Source organism: Rousettus aegyptiacus, unplaced genomic scaffold, assembly GCF_014176215.1.
Source record: "Rousettus aegyptiacus isolate mRouAeg1 unplaced genomic scaffold, mRouAeg1.p scaffold_m13_p_3, whole genome shotgun sequence".
In the NCBI taxonomy this organism is placed as follows: Eukaryota; Metazoa; Chordata; class Mammalia; order Chiroptera; family Pteropodidae; genus Rousettus; species Rousettus aegyptiacus.
This window is the reverse complement of record NW_023416306.1, coordinates 96242366-96259218: the sequence shown is the minus strand read 5'-3', so window position 1 is coordinate 96259218 and position 16853 is coordinate 96242366. Positions and strand designations below refer to the sequence as shown.

Below are 16853 nucleotides of genomic sequence, written 5' to 3'. Positions count from 1 at the left end.
CACCCCTACACCAATGACACTGCCTTAATTATTATAACTTTATAATACATCTTATTATTGGGTATAGAACTATCAAACACCATCTTTCCTCTCTCATTTGTTCTTCTTCCAAGTTGCTTTGGCTTCAATTTTCCATATGAATTTTAGGATAAACTTGTCAGGCTACATAAAAAAGTTCCCACATGAATTCTGAATGGGAATTATCTTTATACTATCAAGCCTATCATTCATAAATATTGCCTAAGATTCCACTTATTCAAGTCATTTCTTATTCTTTAATAATTGTATCATCACCATACATTATCTGTTAAATGACTACTAAATACACGTCCTCATGAAAAATGGGACATTTTCTAGGACTATAATCTGAGCTACAAAATGTCTCAAAAAATTTTAAAAGATCAATATCATATAAAGTGTATTTTCCAACCACAGAGGAATTAAGTTAGAAATCACAACAGAAAAAAATCTGTGGTAACATCAAATATTTGAAAATTTAAAAAATAAAAACACTCTCAAGCTATGGGTTGAAGAAACCAAAAGAGACATTAGAAAGTATTTTCAACTGAATGAAAATCAACTAGATCCACTTATTTATTTCCCTTTATACCCAAGACAAAAAAGAAACAGGTTTAGGGTGACAAAGAAACATCACCATTTAAGTATATTCTCAAGTTAGACATTTATTAGAATATTATTAATCATGACAATTAGATAGCCAAAAGATCCTATGGAGATTTAAGGCTATCTGTATTCCACAGGAGTTATAATAATCTTCTGAAGTTCAGATGTCTCATAAAAAGTTTGTTCATACACAGCCTTCTAGGACTGAAATACAAAACAGGATTTTATTATTCTATTGAGTACCTTACCATGTGCTTACTAGCAATTCATATGTGTTCTATGGTGTAATGCCTTTTCAACTACTTTGCCTATTTTAAAAACTGACTTGTCTTATTATTGAGTTGTAAAAGTTCTTTATACATTATGGGTACATCATTTTTAGTTTCAAACTTTATTTAAAAAGTTTATTCTAAAAGGCTTTCGGCTATCTAATTGTCACGATTAATAATATTCTAATAAATGTCTAACTTGAGAATATACTTAAATGGTCATGTTTCAAACTTTTAGCCCCTGCATCAATCTCTCTCCTGTATGTCCAGAGTTCCTTTTGTTTCTGGAACTGCTAAATGGGATGGCTTATAGTTTGAAAGCCTCAGAAAAGATTTTCATTTGCTATAACTGATTAAGAAATAAATCTATGACTCTCTTTATTTAAGAGACATGAATACATTTTTTTACAAATGAACATAAGAGCTACAACTTCAACAATGTAGATCTAGTGGCTGTTATTATATTCCCCATAAGAACTGGGACATGAGAATCACTAGCATCATCGATATCATTGAGGCAGTGAACCAAAGCCAGCAATTGTCTACTTGCAGACTCTTTTTTAATATGAGGGGGGAAAACGTATTATTATGACACCTCAAGAACCCTGCGGTGATACTGCAATTGTCAGAGAACTAGACTCCGAATCAGCAAGCATCTTGGTTTAGTTCCTGGTAACAGAAAGTCTGTGGCATCCCTGCTTGTTGACAGTAATCCACAGCAGGGTGTTTCCTTTTTTCTTTTCAGTTTAGTTTCATGATCTGGGAAGCTCTATTGAGAACCTTCAAGCAGTTAGCTTAACTCCAGTTCTCCCCCTTTTTTAATGGGGCAAACTACCAACTGACTCTGCTTGCTTTCAAACCTGGAGCCTGTTGCTTCTTGCTCTACTTGGCATTATGCATTTCTTTTCTATTTCTGATTCACAAAGATATTTATTTTGATGCTGAGGCTGCTTTAATATTTTTGGTTGTATAGTTTTACCATCATTGCTAATGTATTTTAAGGAAAAAAAAACAGGTGGAGCAAAGGAATTTAATATACCACTTTCACTGGAAATCCTTCGTGTTTTTATCTTATATTCCCAAGTAAGTCCAATCCTATCCTGTATTGTTTTTACTAAAGCATAAACTATGAATTCATTTCAAATAAGGACAACCTATTAAAGAACACTTTCACATATTATTTACTTCAAATGTGAAATATACATTTAATTTACTTACCAATACTATGAAATTGCCATCGTTGATGAATTCTTTCTGGAAGAAGTTGCAAAATTTTCTAAAAATCAAGATGAATAAAACAAAAAAGAATGAAAAGCAAGGAATGACTTCACAATCTGTGCAATGTGAAAAATTAAAGAGCTTAAACTAAGCCTTTAAGAAATTTTTATGTAGAAGATACTATTACAAATACAAATTTGTTTTTGTGCTAATCAGACAGTATTGGTACTATTTCAGCATTGGCATAATGATAAATATTTGAAAGCCCTAAAACAACAAGCTATACTAACAAGACTTGGAATAGGAAATTAGTGAAATTTATCTTTTACACTGATGTGGAAATAAGTATATTTCTCCATAGTGATTAAATACTAACTCTTAGTTCAAAATGCTTAAATTTTCTGCATTGTGGGTATTACTGATTAGTTTAAATTCTTTCAGATATTAAGATTTGTGACATTTTCTCTCTTCAAGCAGTTATTTCTCCTGCTTTGATAAATCTAAGGGAAATATTTTGATTTCACAAGTCCCATGAAAATAGCTGTGCTGAGTTAATTCATGCAAACCCAAATGTACTTACATGTTATGATGGCTATAGGTATGAGAACAAAATTTTAAAATTCAAGAAACCTATTCAGTTAAGCTAACATATATAAGTTTCTATTAACTGGGAATAAACACTTTTGACATATAATACTTTCAACATTTTGCCTTTAATTTCCTTTATATATTGCATGTGTGGATTATTCTAGGTCCACAGCTTACTATGCTATTGAACTAATGCTCTCACTACTCTGCTTGCTCAATGACATTTGTATGTGTGTTGTAAATGCTTCTCTTACTACTATTATTATTTAGAAACATCATTAACTGAATGTTTATAAGGGCCAAACTCTAAACTAGACACTTTTTACAATGGTGTCTTATTAATCCTCGCAACCACTCTAAAAGGAGCGTTTCAAATGAGGAAATGGGTTAAGTAATGCACTTAGGTTAGAAAACGGAAAAATAGAGATTCCAACCTCGATAAGTCGTCTTTCTAAAACTTGTGCTTTCAGACTATTTTGCTCAAAGAATGGCATGCATGTTTTATACTTTTCAATCTTCCCTTTAATATGATCTTCTTTAGTTTACCTCATACAAGATGAAGAAATTAAAAGTTCCTCATAGATAAATGCTGGTCCAACATGAGATACATAAACTTTACCCTGCTCTCTTTTTTATATTTCTCTCATACCTAGCCAACAATTGTACAATTATATTTATTTTGGTGTGGAAACAGATAAAATTTTAGAAAGTTGAAAAGACAAGTTTGTAAACTACTCAAAAACATTTTGAAATCATGACTATTATACTTTAGATTTAACCCTTCATAAAATGTAAATAAACATGCCTATATGTTTTATGTGGTTAATATAAAGATGAAAGAAATTATGTGTTCTCTTAACTGCACAGAAAACAGAATATAAATCTTATGTCATATTATTAATATTACATAATGAGGCTTTTTATTCAAGAAAGAGAAAATCATTTTATTTATAATTTCTTGATTAAAAAAAAAATCATCATTTGTTACTAAAGGTAGAGGTCCCCATCATCATAAGTAAAAAATCCCACCAGCACTCAAGTTAAATATTTTTTCCAAATGAAAACCCAGTATCTAACATCTTTTTTTCTAATAAAATTTAGTGATTTATTAAAGACGAACACCATTTTTTGAAGAATAAAAAAGTCAGAATATAGTACATATAGGAAAATAAATATTAATATGAGGAATACCCTGAAAGAGCTTCTATTAATTAACTCGTCAATCATTTCAGTTTCCTGAATATAGAGCAAGCATGAATGTCTGAAGGAATATTTTCCAGGAATTATTATTCTTTCTTAAAACATCTATGTTTTAATATTCCCCTTATAAACAGTTCAGGCAAACACTTGGGAAGGTAAATATAAAGCAAATTCCTCAGGGTTAATGACTAATGAAAATTAAATGCAGAACAGGCACCAAAACCAGTTACTTCTATCTGAAACTCTAAAAACAAAAATAACTAACCTTTCTTTTTTTAGTTGTGACTAAATCAACAACTAAAACAACAGCTAAGACAGATATCATTCAGATTACTCAGTCTTTTAAACTGTATAAACTGTATTAAAATACAAAACAGTGAATCATCTTTTATTCCTAGCAGACAGAATAGCTCAATCTTCAGAAATGGATTTCCAAATTCTTATTTTGCTTTTCAAGTCACAACGTCTAATTCTGGCTTTCTCCAGAGCTCTAAAATCTTGATAAAGATCCAAATACTCCTATCACTGTTTGATTTGAAAGACAGAAGGAAGAGCAGAGAGTTATTTTAAAGCAAGTAGGAGGGTGAGGGTGGAGGTTTATTTTTATTAGTGTGGCAAAAATAAAATAAATTTTAATAAAATATCAAATGTTGCTATTTCCTTGTTTATTTAGCAATAAAGACCTGTCCCACACTAATCCAAAGTAATGTAGAACAATAATTTACAAAATATTTAAAACTATTTTATAAAAGCTTATAATGAAAAGCAGTAAAAGTAGAAACTATAAATTTCTTAGGTATATAACAGTTCCATGAAGTTACCTTCTCAGGTAAGAATGTTTTAGAATTCAAAAGAAATCCTCCCCTTGTATAAACCTCCCACAGATAAGTACCAATTCTGTAGTGTCGAATGCATAAAAACATAATTCTATCTATACCTATAAATAATACGGCTGACTCAAAACAGAATTAATAATTAAGTCAGGTATATTTTTAGGTTTAAAAACATCATTTAGTTTTAAAAAGCATGGTGGAATCACAGTATTTTATCATACACTTTATAGTTGAATATATTCCTTTGTGTGTTCCAAGAATTATTTTTGGAAAAAAGAAAGTTAGACTAGCAGGCACTTACCTCAAAAATAAAAAGTATCGCATCTAATTCCTCCCTCTGAGACTTGTGACCTAAAACGTTTTTACAAAAAAATATTTTGAACATTATCATTTTGTTCTCATTGCTAATAACCACTTAAAAAGCGTAAAATATTTCAAGTACTAAAGCTTTTTCTCAGTGATCTTTTAAATAAAATTAAAGTACATTCTATGCAATGTATACACAGTATCACAGCATCTCTCTCTAGTCTTTAAACACTGAAATTTACATTCTACGTAATTATTTCTAAACCCAAATCATAATATATTGTAAAGAACTTTAAATAAACTCTCGAAATGAAAATGTGAATTACTGCTCAAATCTGACACATGCCCCTAGGACAGAACAAAGGCAAGGAAAACAGGTAAACCTGATTAGGAAAAAAGCAAATCTTCTAAGCCTGCTTAAATTAATAAGAATAGAACTACTAACTCATAGTGTGAGAGGGGTATCTAAAAGCTGTCTGGCAAAAAGAAGTGAAATAATATTAAAATTCCAATGTCCAAGAGTCTACTTTTAAGTGAATGCATATGACAATTATTTGAAACACCAATATAAACCAGGATTGATTTTAATACCTTACCTTTCTGTTTAAGACTAGCTTCGATAGTCACAAAATTCTCAAAGAACACATAATATATGTGTGAAAAATGTTGGTCAAAAAACTGTTTAAGATCAACAGACTCTGCATTCTCTGAAAAATAAATGAAAAGTTTTATTGATTACCATTTATATATTAAATTAAGTTTAGCAAATATTGATAGTGACAAAAAAGTCAAAGAACTGCTCCTAAAATTCTATCCTGTTAAAATATTTGTGATATGTATTTATGTATCTATATCCTTGTTCTTACAACCTTAGTTTTTAAAGACTTTAGCTTTAATTTAAAAAACTGATCAAGTCAGGTTATCACAATCTTCATTTCCTAAAAAAAAAAATGTTTCAGAGATTTATTCAAAATCATTAACCAAACCAAAAAAAAAAAAGAAGTCAAATTCTATTTTCAATTCACAGATATACCTCTCCTAACTTCTCCCCAAGACAGTTTAAAATCGGTAATAACATGTGTAAAATACATTTATTTGGTAAATAGGTACCTAACAATAGGCTTTATAAATAAGCACTTTAAGTATTATAAAGCTTGAACACAGATAATACTGCTCTAAAAGAACTGTCAGTATAGTTCAGGGCACACAAAACTAAACATATAATTGTATTCACAGTATAAAGTGTTAGGTACTGAAAATGAAGTGACAAAGTATAACAGCATTTGGAAACACAAAATTACTTTCAAGGCTCAATGAGGGGCAAGGGTGAAGGTGGGGAAAGAAACGCCTGAGGACTTGTTACTTGAAAGAACTTTTAAGGACAGGAAGGATTTTAGATAAAGTGATGGGGTTGAATGGGAAGGGCATTCTAGGCATAAACAAAGACATAGACTAGCATGAAGCATGACAGGATGCAGGAAAATAATTCATTTTGTATACAGCTTATAGCACTTGGATAAAAATAAAACTGAAAAGGTAGCCTCGAAATACATTGTAAAATGTTTTGAATGCAAAATAAGGAGACTGGATTTATTATTCAAAGCAAGGTATCTACATTGGTGTATAGGTACTTGTGCATTTTGTTAGGCTTATTTTCTGGGAGAGTGAGAAGGCTGAAGGAAAAAGGGGAATGGATAACTTTTCCTTAATGTATTTATTACTACTCAAGTTTGTTTACAAAAAGCCTATACTTCTTTTATAATAAAAAAATAAATTTGGAAAAGGCAACTGTAAAAAAATCAAAGATTCTTTAACCTAGTAGTGAGTTGAAGAATAAACTCAAGTTAAAGGTAAACATCAATTAATTTCTTGGACTGCTCTAATGCTCAAAGGAAGACTTCAGAATAAAGTAGTAACAACATATATATAGCAACAACATATATAGAGCACTTTAAACTCTCCATTATTATCTTTCCTATGAATCCATAATAATTCCTTAGTGATATCTATGGAATTTTCCTTCTGCTCTGCTCTCCCAAAAGAAGGGATGAATGTCTTCTCTTCTGTATTCCTTTGGATTCTCTACATTTCTCTCTTATGGAAATACATTTCAAGTGTTTCCTTCCTTCCTTCCTTCCTTCCTTCCTTCCTTCCTTCCTTCCTTCCTTCCTCTTTCTTTCCTTCCTTCCTTCCTTCCTTCCTTCCTTCCTTCCTTCCTTCCTCTCTCCCTCCCTCCCTTCCTTTCTTTTTGTCTTTTTTCCACGACTAGTCTACAGTTTCTTTTAGAAACAGTGTCTACCTTAACAGTCCCAAAACCTAGCACAGTGTTGGAGCTCAGATGTACTCAAATTTTGTGTTTTATTGATAATATAAAATTTTTTAATTTTATTGGATTTGCTCTGTAGCTTGGAAATTTTTATCTTGGAAAAGATGCATAACAGGCAAAATAGCATTGCTTCATCTTAACTAGAATTAGAACACCCAGATTCCATTCCCACCTGTAACACCACCTGTGTGACTTTTCACTGAACTAGGCAAAAAATGGCTAACAAAAACTCAGTGTTTCCTATGCTAGACATTCTTCTAAGTGCTTTATAGAAATTTCTATGATTATTATAACAACACTATAAAATAAGTACTATTATTATCCTCCCTATTTTATAGATGAGAAAACAAGCACAGAGAGTCAGGGATTTAAATTCCACACAGCCTAGATCTAATGTCCATGCCCTTAATGTCTATGTTATTCAGCCTCCAGTAATACATCTATAAGAAAAATAGCAAAAGAACAATAGGAAGTTATCTATTATCTGTCTATAATAAGGTAAGGATAGCTGTCAAATACTAAATATATTTTACAGACTACCAAAATAAAAACACACACAACTGAGATCAACAGTAAAAGTATTCTATTTTTCCCACAGAGTAGTTTAATGTTACAAAGAACTGTGGAATTAGAATAAAATAGGCTGCTATAATTATCTCTAAATTTCCTGAAATTAATGTTTCAAACAAAACTAATGTCCTAGGGGAAAAGGAAAATGAGAACAATAACAAAGCAAAACAAAAAATAAACACACAACAAAAGCAAACTCAAGATTTTGGGACATAATTTAGGAGCTAAGATAAGTCTTTTGCAATTTCCTCCCAACAGAGTATGCTGACAAAACCTGGAAACTACATACATGCTAACAGAAAATACTGGTCAAAACTAGGCTGATTTGTTTTTCACTCTATATCTAGTTGTGAAGAACTAGTTAGCTAAAAAAATTCTTATAAAATAGTTTTGATCATCAATTCACAAAATTTATATAGTGGGGGAAAAGAAACACAAACAATATGGACAAAAGATAAGAGGATTTCACTAATTAAAAACAACTCTCTGTATAAAACACTAACACTGAAGGAAAATGGAAAAGACAAGAAATTCAGGAATAAAAAAACTGTGGAAAAACTACAAATTTTAAACCCCAATACTAAGTCTATTCCTTTCCGAAATGGTCCCCTGTAACCCATTCTATTTTCTCTTTCTGTAAATGCCTCCATTATTTTTGTTCAATATGATTCCTAATTATGTCACATTAGTTGGTATTATTCTCTTGAAGATACTGGTTGATCTTTAAGAGAAAGCATGAGTTGGCTTCCTTTACCTTTCAAAATATTTCGCAATTTTAATCTAGGAAGAATGTTTTGCATAGTGCTAAACTGATGGTTGGCACTTAAAAATGAAGTTTGAGGGTTCAAAATTTCCCATTTTCAGAAATACCTGTTTAATGTGCACTGTTTGTAAATTAGTATTTCCTTAAAGAAATTAAGCAAATAGTTAAATCGCAAATTATTTCTGAGGTTTAAAAAAAATTTCAGAAAATGCTTTGTAGACCTTTGGGAAAACCAATTTTAAGTAGCAAAAATAGTTCTAGACTTCATTTAGTTTCCACAAATAAAATTTCAGATGTCTCTTTAGGATCTTTTTATGAATAAGTTTTAAGAACCTAATCATAACATATTTATTTTCTACCACATATTTTTAAGACATCTGAGCATGATAACAAATATATAATTAAAATTTCAAAGTTCGGAAGCCAGTTTTCCTGACTTTATATTTCAGATAGTAAATAATTCCTGGTAAAAGTAATCACATAACCCACAATGATAGACTAAAAATTCAACAAGTTTTCAGTGTCCTCATTCTTCTTCATATAATTAACACAAAAAAGTCACCACTGAGAACTTTTTCTCAAATGATGTCATCATAATACACCAATCTGTGAAGTAAATCACAAGTAATCTGCTTCTAATAATAAAGCACCAAACAATGCAAATGATTGCCTTAAAATAATCAATGATGAGGATGAAGACAACAACATGGTAGCCTATCCTAATACAAAATGCCCCGTTATTGTAGATACACAGAAATGCTGGATAAAAAATATATAATACAAGGTCAAGGAAAAGAAAGGGGAGAAGGAATGGAAGTGATAAAGAGAGTAAAGTAGAAAAGGAAGAAGGAAATTGGATGAAGGAAGAGGGGGCCTAGGGAAAAGAAGGAGAGTGAGAATGTGGGATGGAGAAAGGGGAGAAAGAGAAGGGGAAGGGAGGAGAAAGAAACACAGACATGTAGTATAAAACATAAGTAATATGGAGTCAAGCAAAAATAAAGAGAAAAGGGGAGGGGAACAGTAGAAGGAAGAGAGGAGGAAGAAGAAAAGGACAAAGAGGAAGGAGGGGGTAAAAACATAAATAGGCTGGATAAATTATAAATGATACATCATCAGACTCTAAAAAGAGAGATATATGGGAAACAGAGAAGAAATTGAGAAAAGGGGGGAAGAAAAGAAAGGACAAAGGGAGGAAACAGAGAAACAGTAAATTGGAAGACAAAAGTGAAGCTATTACTCAGTAAGACAGAAGAATAACAAGACAGAAAATATAAAGACAAGTGTGAATTTATATTAAATACCTGAGACATTCCAGGAACAAAGAGAAAATGTAAGCAATATTCAAAGAAATAATGTCTGAGAACTATATATAATTGGTGAAATATACAAATAAATCTTCATACTGAAAAAGTATATTGAATCCAAAGCAGGATGAATACAATTCCACACAGTGGCACACCCTAACACCAAAAACAAAACAGAAATAGTGAAACCAACAAAAGTTACCTACATAGGAATACCAAAACTAACAGCAGACTTCTCTGGCGGGCCAACAGAGGCTGAAAGACAATGCAATTTTATATGGAAAGAACTAAAGGAAAGAAACCACCAATCTAAAATTCTATACTCAGCTAAACTACTGTTCTATAATGTGAACATGAAAATGAAAATGAAAGTAAGGCATTTTCCAGTATACTTAGAGTTTAACACTCAACAATCCTCATTTGAAGAACTACAAAAGATATATTTCTAAAAGAAGAGAAACTCACATGGGAGAGCAAGGAGCAAAAATGAGTGAAGAAACTTGAAAATATACGAGTATTCATGAAGAGCACTGTTAAAATTTAAAACACACACACACACTACAAATGCAAAAGGTTACTAACAAGGAAAAAGTAAAATAATGGACCATAATGTCCAAGATAGAAATGCTATAGAGTATTTTAAGATTTTATTTTGTTAAGAGGATGGTAGAAATAGTGATAAACTCTAAACTTTAATATTAGCATGCTACTGATACTTTACGAGTTGTCACTAAAAGAATAACAACAAAATGCATAACTTCTTTTAGAAAGGGAAAATATAAAAAAATTTACTAATCTAACAGAGTAAAAACAAGCACCAAAAATAGGTGAAATGAGGAGGTAGAAATGTGTGTGTGTGTGTGTGTGTGTGTGCACGCGCGCGCATGTATATGCCAGTATCGCAAAAGAATGTTAGTAAGAGTAAATGCTCCAGTTAAGAGCTGTAATCATACTAGATTTTAAAACACACAAAAATCAAGCTACGAAGTATTTACTAAGAAAAAAATTTAAAGCAAAATGATTAAGAAAGGAGTGAAATAAAATATATCTATCATTCAGGTACTAACCAAAAATACCAACACTGATACTTCAAAAAAAAGCAAAGTAAACATTACGGAAAGAATTATTACAATTAAAGAGGATAAATCAATGTATTTTGACCAAACGCTCTATTTACCAGGAAGCTTTCATTCCAAATCTGCATAAAAATACAAAAAGTAAAACCCTACACATTTTAAAGAGAAATAAACCTACTAATAGCGTGGTAGATTTTAACACGTCTCTCTCATATTGAACAGAGCTAAGTCTAGTAAGTATACAGAATATTTGAACAACGCAAATTAGCACTTTACACATGAAACTCTAAATCCAGGAGAGAATACATCTTCTTTGCATGTAAAAATGAGATATTTACAAAAAACTGAACAAAAACAGAAACTAAATAGAAAAAGTACTAAGAATAACAGCATGTACTCCCTGACTGAAATGAAATGAAATTAAGAATGATTAACTAAAGCTAACCCCCATATAAAGGGAGGAAGGGGCTGGAAAGAACTAGAGCTAACAGTCCCAAGCATTCACACAGGTCAGCAAAACAGACTGGAACAACTCATAATTTATGCAGCACTTAGCCCTGGCTAGACTGTTAGATTGGATAAAAACCAAAACCCAACTATACGCTGCTCCAAAGAAATACACATTGTACGCTTAAATTATACACCGTTTACTGTATGCCAGTTATGCTTCAATAAGGCTATAAAAACCTGGATTCAAGACTATTTCCATTTGTTTTTATTCCATTTTGTTCTCTGAAGTGAGAGGAGTAGAAATGGAACCCCCAAAACGAAGTTACTAGTATCATTATAGAATGTGCAGTGACCTACAGAATATTTTTATAATCTAAACCTATGTCCACCTGTGTCCACAGAAGCTTGCTACATGTGTGAATGTATTCTTCATAAGGAAAACAAAACCCCTTAATCTCTGATTCAAAACATTCATAACACATTTATGAAGAAAATTAAAGCAATGTAAGCCAAATAAAAAATGACCATATTTTCTTAATGCTGTCACAAATGTAGTCTACCGTCCCACACTAATGGTAAGTAATTTAATGTGAAAAAATTAACTCAAAAATAATCATTAAAACTTTTATTTTTATATAATGAACCAACATCAACATAATGAAAATGGCAAACTAGCTCTTGTATTTAACAATGTAGAAAGCAGGCAAGTCAATTTTCTTATTGGTAACTGTCTTATTAACTGTCTTATTTTAATTCATCAAAATAAAAGCTAGGGATCTTTCTCTTGTGTAAATACGGTATTTGTTTTTATTTTTCTAACATGTATTATTCATTAGTCTTTCACTATGAAAAGAAGATACAAATAAAAGTCCTGCTAGAAACCGCACTGAAAACCTACTAAAATTACAAAGCAAGCAAAATAGTTAAAGTAGCTTATTTCTTTATCAAACTGATGTTTCAAAATAACTGCAGAAGATCTCCTAAGACATGAATATAGTTACAACGGATAGTAAGATAATTAATTCCTAGAACTGAAAAATGCAGAACATAAGAAGGCATTAACAAAGTAATCAAAATCTTAAGTAAATATTTTTAAGCCTCAGTCAAATCCATAAAGTAATTACTCTCCTGCCTTCAAAGATTCCACAGTAGGCATTGAGGAAATGGGAAGATATAGTAAAAAGAAGAGAGATAATCTAATATACACAAAGATACAATGTCTAATTTAAAACCAAAGTTAACTCTATGTTGTATCAAACACTATCCTACAAGCTAAGAATGGAGACATAGGAAAAGGACAAATAGTTATAATTATTTATGCTTACTTAACATTTTACATTTGTGTAGGTAGCACTTTTGCAGTTACACTACATGATCTTACTCCTTCTCCACAAATATGTTTTTGAAATAGGTGTACTGCCTCCATTTTATAAAGAAACTAAGGCTGGGAGAGGTTAGGTAACTTGTTCAGGTCACACAAAACTATTAAATGGCTCCAACCCAGCTATTCTGAGCCCACTATTAACACCATCAGAATAGTTGCACTTCAGGCAGTAGGCCAGAGCATAAAATAACCTTTTGACCATTTCTCATCAAACGCATTCTAAAAGAACAGTATTTTTTAAAGAAGTATTTGAAGGACACATAGTCCTGCAGCAGCTGAGGTGGATAATGTAAAGTTTTAGGACAAGTAGACAGTAAAAAATACCAAAAATTCAGAGGATTTAGTTCAAGTCATGTACACACTACCCTAAATTATCTCTTCTTAACACTGGCTGATTATATCAACTCATTCCATCACAATATCCAAAATTTCACTAATTAAATTCATTTGTGAGAACCAACCATTACACCACATAGTGTAAAAAGTTCAGCATGATTCATATATTAGTATAAATTGGTACCAACCGCTTTCCACACAACATATAGCGAAGGAGGAAAGAAATTCTGATATGGAAGTAAAAATGGGGAAGAAAGAAGATATTTACTGAGCATCCACTATTTTCTAAAGACTGGACCAAGACACTTTTCCATTTTTATTAATTATAACAAACTTTAAAAGATAAGTAATTTGGTTTTATTTCACCTCTTCACTTCGTTTATTTAAAAAACAGACAAAGATTCAAAGAGGCTAAGAAACAAGCTCACACAACCAGCTGGTATGAGGTAAATACTGTATCCCTTATTCTACGGTGCTTCTCAAGAAAAGGAAATGAGTATGATATTAAAGTATAGGCCTGAACCAGGACATTGAATACTGAAAAAAGATGACACAAGAAAATTATTAAGAAAATGTTAGCAACAATGGCCTATTAAATATTTGGTGTACTCAGAAAAGCAGGTGAATACTCCCTTTTCTCCTTTACCTTTTCCCATATCCATTTTAAATGTCTCTTCCTCTGTACCCTCCTACCTTTAAATGTTGATGTCTATCTGTCAGGAATATGTCCTTTCCCTTTTTTACCCAATACTACAACTTGAACTCTATCCACATACGAATACCTCCCAAATATATAGCTGCTATTTCATGCCCTTTCCTGAGAATCAGGCTTACACCACCTATCCAATTACATCTTCCGTGGATATCTCAATCTCAATCTCAATCTCAACCTCAACTTGCCCCCAAAATGAATCCACCATCTCCCTTAATCTTCTCCGGCTTTTGTATTCCCTTATTAGGTTGGTAGTATCACCTATATCTTAAGCCTAACAGGCTCATTCCCCTCTCCTTTCAGGTCCCTGTACCTCAGACCAACCTCTACCACTCAACAAGTTTTTTTTTTGCCAGGTTTACCTTCATAAATAGCTCTGTAGTACATTTCTTTCTGTCTGCACTGCCATTTGATTTGATACCTCATGGTCTATTGCATAAATTTTATCAGTAGTCTCCAACCTATTCTCACACCATTCTAGCCCCCTTTTTATTCATCCTCCATATATTGCTATCAGAATAATCTACCCAAACCTAAATAACTATTTATATCAATTGATCTTAAAATACTTCAAGGATTTCACACTGCAAACAGGATAAAGCCCGGACTCCTTTATATGACATATAAGCCTTATTTTTCTTTCCTAACTTCTTACTACCTTATCCATTACCCACTACATTGTGACACTAAATAAATTATGGTACCTCCATAAAACTGAATAAAGCCACTAAAAATACTTGTAAAAGAACATTTTAGTTAAACTGAAAAGTGCTAAGCAGTTGTTTTTTAAAAAGCAGATTAGTCTACAGCCATGCTACCCTGAACAAGGTCGATCCCATCTGATCTTGGAAGCTAAGCAAGGTCAGGCCTGGTTAGTGCTTAGATGGGAGAGACCACCTAGAAAGACCAGGTGCAATAGGCGTAAAAAAAAATTTTAAAAATAAGGGATTGTAAACTGACAAGGTCCTTGCAATCTCTGAGGTCAACGAAGGGTTGCCTCGCCTAAAAAATAAAAAAAAATAAAAACAATTAAAAATTTTTTAAAAACAGCAGATTAGCAATAGACAATATCAATGAGTTGATGGAATATGGAACTCCTCAATAGAAGTGACTAAAACCAAAACAAAAATAGTAAATTTTTTTCAAAAGCCTAGAAATTAACCAAAGTTTTTAACACTCAAGAGCATTTACTCAAGAAAATAGATAAACCTCAATGAGAACAAAAGCTCTGTAGCATTTCAAACTTAACCTATTCCCATCCCCTTTTCCTCAGCAACACAGTGGCTTTGAATACCAACAGCCCATCATAACTGTGAGAAACAGTAGCCTATCAGTCACTGAAGGAGCCAGAACAGGACTGGGACTCATTCAAAGCCTCATTCTTAGAAAACTGTTATTATTTCACTTCTCCAGCTCCTCCTGATAAAATTCCACTTGCAAAGCTTGTCTCTGACTTAACTCAGAGCTCACACAGCGCAATAGTGGCAATTAACATCACAGCTACCTTAAGCAGAAATCACTAATGAGCAAACAAAAAATTTTAAATGAAAAGCTGAGGAATGAGCTATCCATAAGGACCTTTGAAAAGCTCTGACATGTTAATGGGAATACAGACGGCCATGTGCATGTGTAGGGCTGCAAGCATGCTCTCTGGCTGACCTTGAGACTATACACAAGGGGTCCTCAACCCCCTAGGCTGCAGACTGGTACCAGGTCCATTGCCTGTTAGGAACTGAGCTGCACAGCAGGAGGTAAGTGGCAGGTGAGCAAGTGAGTGAAGCTTCAATTGTATTCACAGCTGCTCCCCAGTGCTAGCATCACCACCTCAGCTCCATCTCAGATCATCAGTAATTAGATTCTTATAGGAGCACAGGTCTCTGGTGTCAAATATATTGAGGACCACTGCTCTACACCAAAAAGATGTTATGGCTAAGACAAAATTGTGAACTGTCTGGTTGACTATTAATTGTATGTCTCAATATACACATAGTGCCCCTTAGCAAAGACTAGGAGACTTACTGATTCCAGTCTTATAAGGAAGTCTCTGTCCAATCACTAGATGACCACAAAGTTGAACAAGTAAAGACTACGGTAGTCACATAGGAGGAAAAAAACAGACTCTACAGAGGTGGTTTGGAAAAGTGATCAAAGAAATGCATGGCAACAAAAACAACAAACAGAAACAATAAACCCTAGGGAAGATGAAATGGTTTCCACAGTTGCTACTTTATTTAAAATGTTGACAAAACTGCAAGACAAAAAGAAACAAGTATGCCCCATATACAAGAAAAAGAACAGTCAATAGAAACTGTCTCTGAGGAAGGACAAAGGTTAGACTTACAAGACGAACACTATCATCTATTAATATGTTAAAAAAGAAAAAAGAAAAAGGAAACCATTGTAAAGACCTAAAGGAAAGTATGAGAATGGTATCTCACCAAGCAGAGAATATCAATGAGATAGAAATGTTCTTTAAAAAAAGTTTAAAAGTAATATAAGTAAAATAAGAAATTCACTGAAAGCTCAACAGCACATATGAACTGCACAATAAAATATCAGCAAAATTAAAGATAAATTGAGATCATGCAGTCTGAGGAATAGAACAAAAAATAATAAGGAAAAATAAACAGCCTCAGAGACTTGTGAGTCGCCATCAAACAAACCTACCAATATACGTATGTGATGTCCAAAAGAAAAGAGAAAAAAAGACAAAGAATTATTTCAAGAAATAATGGCTGAAAATTTCCCATTTTTGATGAAAAACATTTATCTGCACATTCAAAACATTCGATAAATTTCAAGTAGAATAAATTCAGAGACCCACCACTAGGTACATTATAACAAAACTGTCAAAAGACAAAGATAAAAAGAGACTTCTGAAAGCACCAAGAGAG

General features: G+C 32.3%; 1 protein-coding gene across 23 annotated transcripts in view; it reads right to left on the bottom strand.

Annotated features, from left to right (window-relative positions):
- RALGAPA1 (Ral GTPase activating protein catalytic subunit alpha 1) overlaps positions 1-16853 on the bottom strand; it is a 207855-nt gene that overhangs the window by 174864 nt on the left and 16138 nt on the right. For all 23 annotated transcript variants that reach the window (XM_016152108.2, XM_016152096.2, XM_016152091.2 and 20 more), the window contains exons 2-4: positions 5635-5745; positions 5034-5083; positions 2112-2169 (exon numbers count right to left, since the gene is read on the bottom strand). In XM_016152108.2, coding sequence (XP_016007594.2) covers positions 2112-2169; positions 5034-5083; positions 5635-5745 — 219 coding nt within the window. The remainder of the gene's footprint in view (positions 1-2111; positions 2170-5033; positions 5084-5634; positions 5746-16853) is intronic.